Genomic DNA, 12,989 nt, shown 5'->3' with positions numbered 1-12,989 from the left:
AGAGAAAGCGTGGGCTGACTCTTCTGCAGTTTGTGGCGAGGAAGAAGCTCTCCAAAAAGGAAGCACACCTCATGCTGTGCAGACACACACAGCCGGGGTTAGGAGCTAGATTGGATTGCTAATAACTGAGGGCCAAAGCATGCATCTGAAATGATGCACCAGACTCCGAGGAGAGTCTACACAGCAGGAATTGAGTTGTTCTCTCTGATTAGACTGAGTTCATTTGCCAAAGAAGATGATTTGTGGCTACTTCGATGAGATAAATCCTACACACCTTGAGTGAACACTTGTAGCTCCAGGTTAAAAAGTGTTAAGACTTGCTGAAGCAGCCTCAATAGAGAGAGAAAAAAAGCAGATGGCAAACCATCAGAAATGGGCGGGAAACGCCTACATCTGCATTCAATCTTGCTCCACAATTCCTTCTTCCACTTAGTGAAGTCTCTGTGGAGAAGAGCTGTGCCTACCCCAGATAACTCTACTTGCTTTGCCATAGGAAGCCATCAACCGGCAGCGCACGGCTTGAGGTTATCCCCTTGGGTGCAACAGCCTCTGGGATATACTGTGTCTGGCGGGGAGATGAAGAGAGCATGACGCTAAAGAGATTAGCTATAACAATGTGAATTCCTGTTAGAAGAATACGTTTTTTTTTCAGGGACTATTGGGGGATACACAAGAGCTAAGTGATACAGGGCTCAGTCATAGTTAACATATCCTTTTAAAAAGGGAGGGAGGTTCAGTAAGTGAAAGTGAAAGTGTGGAGCGCACGTAATGACTGCATCACATGTTCGCAGGCACTTTGAGGCACGTTAAGCATCTGTGATGAGGCTCACTCAGAAAGGCTGATGTGTGATAAATCACGTTGCAAAATTAAAATCTCAGCAAAGCATTGCCCTAGATAGAAGAAAAAGCACGCATGCACGTAGAAAAGGAGCGCACCCACATGCACACAAAGTGCATGCTCATCTAGGTTAAAAATTTCACAGTGCCTCTGCAGAGAAACAGTCTCACACTCTTTCTGCAGACGGGGGGGAATGACTAGATTTCAAAGAGAGGAGGACACAGATACAGGATGGAAGTGTGTTTATTTTTGAGGCTACAGAGGGCTAGGAGGTATGGACACGGTGGTAGTCAAATGCAGGCTATCTCTAAGTGGCTCCCAGTACAAACGGCTTCATTGTCAACACATTTATTTTAACACTGTTTCTGCGTGTAAGAGAAGCTAAAGCATTACTCGCTACACTGCTAAGTAGGCCCCTTCCTGCCGTCTCCTCACAGCAATGAAATGGTGGTTATGTTTGACGAGACAAATTCACCCCCCCCCACCCAACCCCAACCTTGTCACCCCCTCCCCTCCCCACCTCACAGCAATCTCATCTGCTCTTGTGCGCAATTGTAAAGCTGCTGCTAGCAGCTTGCGTTTCTGCAATCACTTCACATTTGTTTCAGCGATTGATTTCCTGGCATCTGAAGGGAAGGAGAGAATGAGCGAGTGGGTAGGCAGCGAGGGAAAGGATGGAAGGGAGGGGAGGAGCAAGGCAACAGGGAAGTCGGAGGATGTGCAATGCCAGGCTCACATACTGTCACCATGACAACAGACATCACTTCACAGGAGCAGCACTTAGGATGCCTGTGTGGGCTGAAGTGACATAGTTGAAGGTTGGCATTAGCCTCTTGCGGGTGCCACAGCGCACAAAATCTCTCCAGGCTTCTTTTTTTTTTTTTTCCTTTAGTTCCTCCACAGTGCAGCTAAAAGGCGCCCTGTTGCTCATGTCAGCTACCTATTGGGATTGCTCAGTGATTTGTACTTTGTGTGTTAATGTGGGTGCTGCCAGTTTGGCTTAATAAAGACAATTCAATTGACTGAAAAGCGTAAGGCAAGACAGGAGGAGACATTCATATTCAATGAGGGCCTTTCATCTCATGCGTCACTTTGAAGCGGGCTAGCATGTTTAATTCTCTGTGATTTGAAGTGATGCCAATCATGGAAATGATAACTGGAGATACGGAAACACAACACAGGCACTAAAAAGGATCCATCCCGGCAGCTAATCCTGCATTAAGAAAAATAGATGCAACACTTTATGACGTTATTCTGTGGATGTTTTTCAAAGCAAAACTAATGAGTCATCAATGACTCATCTTGATCTAATGCATGTATTAATAGCTTATATAATGCCAGCTAATCATTAATGAACGATTGAGTTTATGAAAGGATTTGAAACCTTGAGAATCTTCAATTTAAAAAAGGGAGTTTTTAAACCCAGTTAAGTAACATATTAATCAGCCCTTAATTTGCTGTTAGCAATAAACCAGGTAAAAGAACATAAGCCTGTCTCTCTCTGCCTCTCAAAATGAATACATTTATCTGTTTCTTCTCTTCAAGCACACATTATAAACCTGGGTGATGGGAATCTGGTCTGCTCCCATCTTTACAGGAAATGAACCGCTGCATGCCTCGTTCTGGCATGATATGATATGTTTATTCACATACAGAATAAAGTATGTGAAAGCACACATAACTGTATTTAATGCAAACAGCACAACAGCATATTGAGAGTATTGCAGTTTTCACATATCAACTCCTGAAAATATCTAAATAACTTCAGGAGGACTGCTCTGGATATTCTCCGGACCTGGCTGTTCACTGTATATAAACGTCATTCCCCCCTCCCATTGGCTCGAGGTGAATTCTCCGGATAATATCCTGCTGCGTTCTCACATCAGCTCAATCAGACTTGCTGTGGAAAAAATACTAGGGGCAAGAGTGAAAAATTTGGCTGTTTGAGTGCGCACATACAGCTCCCCCGGCAAATATCAGGAGTTTGTGAAAGCCCTATATGAGTTTGGGACAAAAAGGAGAGTCGGGAGCCAGAGGGATTCACTAAACACATCAAGGAAGGAGCATTTTAGCCAAAGCACAGCACACACATGATAATGTTAATGAACGAGTGGTTATAAATTAGGAAAAAATGTAAAACTCAGAGTGGAATACAAAGCAGAGCTCTGACTCAAATGAGGGGATCATGCTTAAGCCTGTGGGCTTTACACTCTATTGTCTTAATTATGATTCTCATTTTTCTTCAGTAAGTCTTTACCCCAGAAATTAAGTCTTGGAGCGACTGCAAACGTGGTTTGGATTTAAATCTCCAAATATTCATGCTACAAAATTTAAACTGCTCCAACAGCATCAGGGCTAATAAGTATTTGAGAGTTTGCGCCCCTTTTTTCTGTCTGTAGTTTTTGTGTTACTTTCACTATAATATCTTTATTCTATGCTGTTTTATCCATCTTTTCACAATAGTAAAGTATTATAATAATTCGTACTCCACTACTTTATGTCAATCTTTATATTCACAATATGAGCAGTACAGAGAAGTTATAAAAGGACAGAGAGGATGATATGTGGAGGCTGACATTACACAAATTCCCTGGCTGGACCCCAATGCTGACAAGAAGCCCCCGTTACAAACATCTCAAGGATACAATATAGCGTCTATGACGGTCCATCTTGAAGCCAATCTCAATCATCTTCAGGATAACATTAGGCTTAAGTAGATCTGCTACAAAGGGCAAATAACAACAACAATGACATGACATTAAAGTTCCACAGTCATACTGTGACTGCTGTTTATGCCCTGATGTTTAATTTCCCCATTTTCTTTTGAAATTAGAAACAAGGGAGGAATATTGCAATGCTAGATCCTAATGAGAGTATTATCACAAAGATCTACATCCACTTTGAGTCGTGCATCACCAGCACAATTGACCAGTTTCGCATTTTAAACCAATATATTGAGGCCATAATTTCTTGGAGGTGTACCATTTGTCTGTCAACATGAGGAAATTAACACAATTATAAGATACAAAAACACTACAGATAAAAACCATGCAGCTTTACAAGGTAATATTAGCAGGACCAAGGTTGACATTTAAGATGTAAATCTTATTTATAATGATGCACATGATAAATAGCCGCTTCATTACAATGTCAGGAGACAAAAGGAGGAAAAAACATTTCTGAGTCAGTGGAGGTGTGACTTAGAGGCTGAACAAGACTTCATTAAAATTGCAGAATTACTTTTGATTATAAATAAACCAGGGCAAAGGGGGTGGTTCAGTCATGCACCAGAACAGGCCTTAATGAATGAATGACTACAAGATCATTAGCAGCAGCTTTTCTGTCCTCAGCCCTGTACATAGCACGACAAGTGGTCCAGGGTTTAGGGCTGTGGGCTTAACAGTTGAAGCAACCAGCCAGGTTACAATAAGCTTCTTTGGGCTGCAATGGGGGATTTGGCCTTGAATGATCCAGAGGTAAATTGTGTTCCTGAACTTATCCAAATCCTTGAAGTAGAAGGAGTAAAGTATTAAAGCTGTTCATGATGTGCGCAAAGGAGTCAAAGCTACTTTGAACTTCTTTTTTTAGTTTGGAACACAAATCAAGAAAAGCATCCATACGGGATAATGTATTTCCTTCAACACAGCAGCTCACAACTCCATCTCTGCTTTGAACGATACATACCAAAAAAGAAATGAGATTGCTTATTTTCTGAGAAGAGGACATTGTAGAAGTTGACAATGCTTTTTACAACCCTAAAGCTTACGGCTCCATTTTCTATATCGCCGACTGCCAAACTTGACTCAGCTGCATCTTTCAGAACAGCTCAAGGGGGCAACGAGAGGGCAAAAATGAGAGTGGCATACTTCCAGTGAAAAGTGTCAGACAAACACAGATTTACAAAAACCTTGCATGATGATGTGAAACGTGTCCTCTTAGCTAAACAAGGAGTCACAGATATATCATTAAAGGAACACTTCTCTGGTTTCACGTGTGAAAAGTATGACTCAGCTTGTGATAACAGCTCTATTTCTGGCTGAGGAGGAGCTCTCGGGAGTAAAAGAAAACAACCCTAATGATGTCATACTGATGTCATCAGGGTTAACTTGGCTTGGACTGAAAGATTTATTACAGAGTGACGTTGTTACAAAGTTAAAGGATTAAAGTTTGAAGATGTGAGCATTTATCAGGCAGGAAGATTGAAAGGAAATGCCACGTGTTGATTGTAAGATTCACTGTTTTATTGAATCTCTTTAAGTCTGGATACTGTTTCCTCTTCTACTTTCACATTCTTTAACCCTTGAAAAAAATATGTGGCTCTCACAGAGCCGAGATTATTTTTTGGTCTTTTTTTTGAATGCCTCTATGAAAGGTCAAGACAGTGGTTAAAGTTGGAAACAGGGATGTTGCGGTAAATAGTCCAGAATGGGAGTCGAACCACGGGGCCACAGCTTCAGGGCTATGACATCAGTACATGAGAAGCCCGATTTAATGACTGAGCTAAACAGGCGCCCCAAGTCCCTCAGACACAATCCCAAAGTAGGCCGTCAAACACCAAAGCTTTGAACAAGGGTTTGCCAAAACATCTCATTCTGACACACGCGGTTGTTGAGTTTGCCATCATACACACATCTAGAATCTGTTTCATTCCTGTCTAACACACCTATTTGGTGGAGCAAGTACAGCATGGTTATGGTTAGGTATACATTATGGTATAGGAGGGTTGTATGCAAATCCCAAAAAAAAGAAGAAGAAGGAGGAGGTAAGGAAAAACATCATTAGATCAGTTCTGTTCTAGTTTCCAACAAGACTTCAACTCTTGTCCATTGGATAAACTCCTGGGTTGTTTGACCCATCTATCACCCCACTTCCAAGTGGACCAATATTGCTGCAGATGGGCTCACATTTGATTTAATTTAAAGCCATGTTGCATATCATGCAAATGTTAAATTGCACCATATTTTTCTGCATGAGATGCTACAGGGCTGTGGCAAAGCATCCACTTACTCCTACCTTAAACCCCAAGCAGACCTTGGTGGTCTCATAGGAGCAGTTTCTCTACGGGGCCATTATTGAAGCAAATTAGCTTAGGTCACATTTACTTTGAATGCTGGTGTGTCTCAGCGTTGGTACAGTATAAGAGGTCTTGGGAATGTAAACTTGCTGAGGTACTCATTTTAACTTGGAGTGAAAGTCTTTAGTCTGGTAACCAAAGTTCACCACCCAGAAAAACAGACGTTTCCCCTTAATCGCACTGTACAAGAGTAGTGAAGTAACACTGTCAATGATTAGCCAGTTAACAAGGAGCACAGCAGGACTACCTCAGACTTTAAGTTGAAACATTTTCTCTGAGGGGTTTATTCAGAGCCAGTCTCAGAGGAGTCAGCCCAAAGAGAACTGACATTCGGTATGATTAAGTTGGTGCTATATGAAGCCCCGCCCAGAGATACGTTGAAATCCCTGCTGTACATTTCACCCTGCAACAAATTACTTCTGCCGAGCTGTATATCCCTACCCATCTCTGATTGAAGCATATAGTCTATATGTCCATCCTCTGGTATTTTCTCTGGGGGGATGAAGGGGAAGACAAGCAGAGGGAGAGACAGGCAAAGGAGAAAGACAGGCAGGGCAATAAGGACTGAGAGTGGGAGGGAGGAGAAGAGATAGAGTTATCCGTAGTCTCATTACGGTGGGAAATGTGAGGGTCCCGATCCAAGGGAATGATGAAGGACTCTGTGGAGGAGGCCTCTGAGAACCAACAAAGGCGGCTTTAGTTTCACTGGCAGAATGCATTTGCATAGCTTAGAAGCCAGAGCGTCTGAACCGGGGCTCATGAAAAGAAACCCCAGCAATTGGTTGGACATCAATGCAAACGAGAGGGAGGGAGCAAGAGATGGAGAGAGAGAGAGAGAGAGAGAGAGAGAGAGAGAGAGAGAGAGAGAGAGAGGTAAAAGTAGGATGGGAGAAAACGCAGTAGGGAACTTTTCCTCTTCAGTAGTATAACATGAAATGAGATCAGGAACATCTGCACATCCCATTGGAGATTGTCGCTGACTGACTTTGATGCAAAGGGAACATACTGAAGGCGGTACAAGCGGTGAAACGTCTCCACGCTATCACAAGAGTCATGTTCCATTGTGGCTGTTTGATATGTGCATGCAGTGCACTTTGGTTGTCAAAAAGAACATTAGAAATAAATGTCATTTGGGAATGTTTAGCAGCTTTGTACAAGCTTCACTTTGCTTTGTTGGACGAGCAGCAACTGGCCTATACGAAGACAAGCAAAGGTAAAGGTAATAGAGCAATCTCCTGGAGAAGAGTGTGAGTGTGTGTGTGGTGAAAGTGATGAGAAAGGAGAGACACACTTAAACAGAGTAAAAGACAAGGAAGAGAGAAAGAGTGGAGCAGATGTTGTACTTTTAGTGGTGCTTCTCCTTTTCCCCCCTCTGTGGCCTGGAGTCATGGAGGGATGACTAGCCTTCATCAATCCTCTTTAATGACTCTGGCAGCACCACTTAACAGACTAGTATGTGATTTCTTCATTACTACATCATGATTCCACCATTTATTCTGTGTGATCACGCGTACCAATGCTCTCAGATGAAAATAATGGGAGAAAGTCTCATTTTCGCAAACTGTCCAATCCATCTGCTCAGGGGTCAATTTGAAAATCGGGAACCAAAAAAGCTGACCAAAAGGGACTGAATATATAACTACAGATTGACTTTAAAAAATAACAATATTAAAATCTTCATGAACTCCCTTTACAGAGATTGAATAAACTCAAAGATTTCAGAGCTTGACTTCTATAAAACCTCTTGTGAAGTTTCACAAGTTTCCCCCTCTAAAGTTACCAGCACCTTTATATGTTCTCCTTTTTGCAGCCCTCATTTCATTCAGTCACACACCCACTGCCTTTCAGCTGTGGCGAACAATACTCAATTTTCCTGACCCTTAGTCCTTCACGTGTCACAACCTTTGCTGAATACAACTGAGAAGGAAACACAACAGGCATGCTAATGTTTTGACACTTTCAATAATAAATGTTGACTTTTGAACCCTGTCAATACATTTTCATTCAGGGCACCTCCCTGGAGAGGAACATGCTTTAAACATGAGGAACATACAGGCTGATTTAAAAGAGTATGAGTTTCAAGTTTGAGTTCATAAACCTCTTTACATCTTCAGAAGTAGTGACACACACAAAAAAAAAACACTGTAGTGATCCGACTGTGCTCGAGGGAATTTTCATTCTGCACAACATACACGCGCAAACATTGACAGTTTAATGCTCAAACAATTCCATCTGCTACATCTGCTTCTCTCTCTTCTTCTGCTGCCGCTATACTAGTCCCCACATGCTACAACTCTCTATATGGCAGCTCCACTCCACATAAGGCATTGTGGGATATATGACTCCCTCTAATGAGCTTGCATCTTCATCTGCACCCATACATGCAGCAGAATGGACAGCTTGCTCGCACCAAGAATCTGCAGCGTTTGATCTGACATTCATGTGATCAGTTTTGATGTTTAGCTTTATGCACGTCTCCGCTGACTATGTGTACATCTTGGAGATGCTGATTCGGTGGATAAGGAGATCGACAATGATTTCTTTAGACATCAATATTTGATGAGTGGTTGTGCCCTCAGGCTTAAAGCGAAGCTGGAGAACTCCAAACAAACCTACGTACAAGTCTTACACTGCCAGCGAATGTTTTGAGGGTTGCAAATGAGGTACAAATAAAGGTAAATTATCCCTGCAACAGGTGTTTAAAGGAGAATTGTGGTAATATGAGTAACGCTGCACATATATGAGCAGTCATGCAGCAGTGGCCTCAACATCTGATGTGATTTATTATCCTATTTACCTTCTCCGTCTCGAGCAAAAAGAAAGAGATAAAATCCCTGTGCATCATTGGTCGGATGCAACCCCATGACATGCTCACAGTAACCTTTCATTGCTATATCATCTCTACACACACACACACACACACACACACACACACACACACGCACACACACACACAGTAACACAGATCTTTTTTAGTGCTCGGCAACAGCCTCTGATGCTCCAACCACCACCCTACAACTTGACCTCACATTCTCCCTGTGTTTTGGTCACTACCAAGAGGTCAGGGCTGAGCACCCCAAGGTTCCCTGCGTGACCCAATGTTAGTTCACACAAATCTTTATTTCTCCACAAAACACGCTGCTGCTGGCTGCTGCGAGGATGACAACTCATACGAGACATCATCTGTGCCACTGGTTGCACAAACAGACAGAAATGTGTGCTTGTCATTTTTTTTTTTGTGTGTGTGTGTAAGGAAGGGAGTAAGAGGGAGAGAGGCTCAGACAGATGATCATTTTTCATGCCTTTGCATAAATGCCACTGCTCAACATATTACTGTCCATATGACATTTAAAGATACATTCGGCCTATTGTAAGACAAGAGCCATGCCGACCTTTCCAATGATTATAAATAAATAACATGTATGTAGGTGGCCAGACTGGGAAATCCAGTAGGTTCTGGTGTAATAAAAGTAGGAAGGTAGAATACTAATTTTAGCCCCCTCATAGACTGATGGATGACGGATTGGATAAGAAAAGGGGGCTGTGCATTATTGGCTTCAGATGCGATCTGCTGTGTAACCTCAGGGTCGCTGACGACAGTTAGAGCCCCTCACTTAAACATGGCTTCAGACATGAACTGGCACCCCCCCCTATGCGTGAATGTTGCACTTATTTTCTTCCACGGGAATAAGTGTTGATTTAAGAGTCGCCACTGTTTTTACAAGGTCATGATCACATTTGCTTTTCAGCAGGATGCAGAATGCACACACTCACCGTACACTCCCTGGCAACGGATGCCCTCCACGATGAGCGACAGCAGCCCCCAAACACAGATAATTAGATCCATCCTCTCACGTTAATCTCTGCATATCCAGCTCTCAATGGCAAGAAGTCCTTTCCGGGGCGGTGTAACTGAGGTGCATAGGCACAGCAACTGATCCAAATCAACACTTCGACTAAATGAACTCTTCAATGTAAAGGTATTTATGGTTGCAGGAGGCAAACACACTCAGGTATTGATGGTTTTGATGTCCACTGCCATGGAGTCAGAGCGCGGAGCACTCGCGTCAGAGAGACGACGCTTGAGGATGCGGGGAGTGGGCTGCAGAGAGCCCGGCCTTACAGCAAATAGAAACTCCTCCTTGACTTTAGGTGGGCGCCCTTCTGTGATACTGACTGTGCCTTGACTTTAGCGAGGACCCCCGAGGCTCCAAACCGAAGGAGCGCCCTGATACTGTCGACTATAGGCAGATGGAGGCTCGGTTCCCGCGTGCATAGCTCCCGAAATCCAGCTGTGGTCAGGGCTCGCGCCGCTGATGCTGCGTTGACTTCCTGCTGCCAAACGATGCCATCACCTCCGCTTCACAAAAACACCCACAAATTCACACCGTATTCACCTTCCGGGAGTCTGCTGTGGTAGAGGCTCGTGCGCTCACACAGTCACATCACGACTGCACCTCGACGCCGCGCGCTCGACTCATCTCACCCGGTGGCGATGACGGAGGGAAGTGTCCTATAGCGGATGGGTTTCTTCACAGTTCCTTGGTGATGCCCGCTGTTTTCTCGGCGTTATGAAAACACCTTGTAACGATTTCACGCAACGGTGGGAGCCGGATGTGCCCACCGTGCAGCCAGTGGAGCAGTCACGTTGCGCAATACGTGCTACGGAAAACCGAGTGGCACCGCAAAACCGGTCTGTGGCTACGTCAAGAGGTGCGTGGCTTCAAGCGCTCATCTGTATGGGAGGCTTCGCTCAGCGTCAGGAAAGAAGGCATGAGAGGCGCAGCTGCTGGAAGCTGAGAGAGAGAGAGAGAGAGAGAGAGAGAGGGGAAGCATTGGAATTCAGGAGATCGAGCGCTGACAGACCTTTGCAATCAACACCAAACACACAGTCTCTCTTCCTGTCTGCTCATGTTTCACCGTGCCTCCTTTATCAGACAGGCAGGATGAGCTGCTGTCTGTCATGTAGCATTCATCTACTGCATCACACTTTTTTGGTTTGAAACAGAAAGATGTCTGTGTTAGTCTCGAGCAAACACTGCTCCTATAGGGCTGCAAAAAGGGAAAACTGTGTTTCAACTTTTTTTTTTTTTTTGCAACATTTGGATATGGACATTTAAATGTTTTCTAGAGGTTCAGCTAACTGGCTCTCAACTGGCTCCCAACTGGCTCCCAACTGGGGTCCCAGTACGCCTTCAGGGGCCCTACTGGCACTTCCAGAGAGCTCTTGCAAAAAGTGGAAAATCCATTTCATTAAGTCCAATTCACCCACATATAGTGACCAGAAATACTCAAATTAAAGACATGCAAAAGTTACAGCTCTGACCTCAAGGTTTACCTCAGCATTGCCCTCAAAGCACCGGACTGACTAATAGAAGTGTACTCAAAGTGGCTCTATTCTGTGAATGTTCACTTTATTTTATATCTCACTTCAGTGTTTAGTTATATCAATACTGTTGGGATCTTAAACTTGGACTGCAGCTGTTTCCTAGCAACACAGTTTCCTTTAATTGGAAGTAATTAACATCATATTTTGCCTTTTAGAGAAGATAATGTATTTTTTGAGCATGATTGTCAGTGAGCAGTGATTCCTGCTGAAGAATAACACAGCTTTGTTTCTGAAGGTTTCTCATTGATGTCAAGGAAACTTACTGTATTAAGGAGAATGTTCATCATATATGAAGCTTACAAGTGCAGTTGGAGACCATCTGGAGTGACTGTTGGAGCTACATTGGGTAGTTTGGCGCCCTCTACAGGACACCATTAAATCTATCCATAATCATGGAGTCATGGGGGGGTTATACCCAGTTTGTGACCAGGCTATAACTTTGACTGTAATAGGCAGACTGTTTAAAATGGAAATAAAGATTACATCACGAGTATTTAATTGCCTCGTGAGATTTTGATCATTGTCATTCTGCTGAGAAGTTAATATCTGATCCTAAGATACAGTAAGGACCTCAGTGGAACTGGGGAGTAAAAATAATTTGGGGGAGTAAATATTTTATATATGCTATTCTAAATTTAATCTTAAGATATAAATGATTAATCTTGTCCATCCCTTTTATACTGTCATTAGTGTGATGGCCTTGAACATTGGAGTGGTGCTGTGAAGATAGAGGCTGTGGTATTTAACATGTTTCAGATCTTATTTTCTGGCCATACCTGCCCGTACTTTGTCTCAAGGTGTGTGAAGTTGAGAGCTCTATAGCTCTATCAACTCATTCATTCTGAATGTTTAACTCTCGCTGTCCCATCAGTCTCTCTGTGTGGGAATATATGTGCCAGATATTTGATTATTAAATTGGTTCTTTCATGGCAGACAAATACTAAAATAGCTACATTAAACAAGTCATTTAATTGCGATGGTCCACTTGAACCCGACTTATTTTGAAACCACTCTCTGGCTGAAGCAAGTGGATTAGTACATTTCTTTTTTTGTCAAAGTTTTGAAACAAATGGACTTTTACTGACTTTATCTCCATGACAAGGTAGCAAAAAAAAATCAGTATTAATGTACTTATTAGGCTGTCAGCGTTAATATGGAATAGCAGTTTGGACATGGATACAAGTTAGTTAAGTAAATACGTACACTATGAATACTTTTTCTCCATAGACTGTAAATAAGAGGTGGACATAGTCTCCTGGTTTCAAAATGCACAATTGCCTTAAATCTGCATTCTTTCGAATGGCCAGAAGTTGGCAACTCCACTGGTTGCAAAACTACGTTTGAATGTATTAAACAAGATGGGAATTTCCCAACTTCTAAGATGGTTACCTTAGAAAGCTGTCACCCAATGTCTTATTGTCTCAATTCCTAGTTTTCTTTAAGCCTTCAAGATGTATATTTTGTCAGGAAAAATGATGATAAAGCAGGGTGTGCTTTAGACCCTTGATTATAAGGTTCCATGATGTTGTTTGACTCGTTCTCAACCAGAAAAGAGATGTTGCCATTAGTATCCCTCAACTCATCCAAATACAGCCACTTCTGGCTCTTAAAAATGAAGATGGCAAAGGCCAAAATGATGAACACATTTTCAAAAATTGGATTTATAAACCAATAATTGACACAGTGGT

The 12,989-nt window shown here is 42.8% G+C and overlaps 1 protein-coding gene across 2 annotated transcripts in view; it reads right to left on the bottom strand.

Annotated features, from left to right (window-relative positions):
- LOC109982959 (MAM domain-containing glycosylphosphatidylinositol anchor protein 2) overlaps nucleotides 1-11,811 on the bottom strand; it is a 189,012-nt gene extending 177,201 nt beyond the window's left edge. For both annotated transcript variants that reach the window (XM_065963663.1, XM_065963664.1), the window contains exon 1: nucleotides 9,687-11,811. In XM_065963663.1, coding sequence (XP_065819735.1) covers nucleotides 9,687-9,759 — 73 coding nt within the window. In that variant the 5' untranslated portion in view covers nucleotides 9,760-11,811. The remainder of the gene's footprint in view (nucleotides 1-9,686) is intronic.
- Between the last annotated feature and the right edge of the window lie 1,178 nt (nucleotides 11,812-12,989).

Source organism: Labrus bergylta, chromosome 15 (genome assembly GCF_963930695.1).
Source record: "Labrus bergylta chromosome 15, fLabBer1.1, whole genome shotgun sequence".
NCBI classification, from domain to species: domain Eukaryota; kingdom Metazoa; phylum Chordata; class Actinopteri; order Labriformes; family Labridae; genus Labrus; species Labrus bergylta.
Note: the sequence above shows the minus strand (reverse complement) of the source record. Positions and strands in the feature narration are given on the sequence as shown.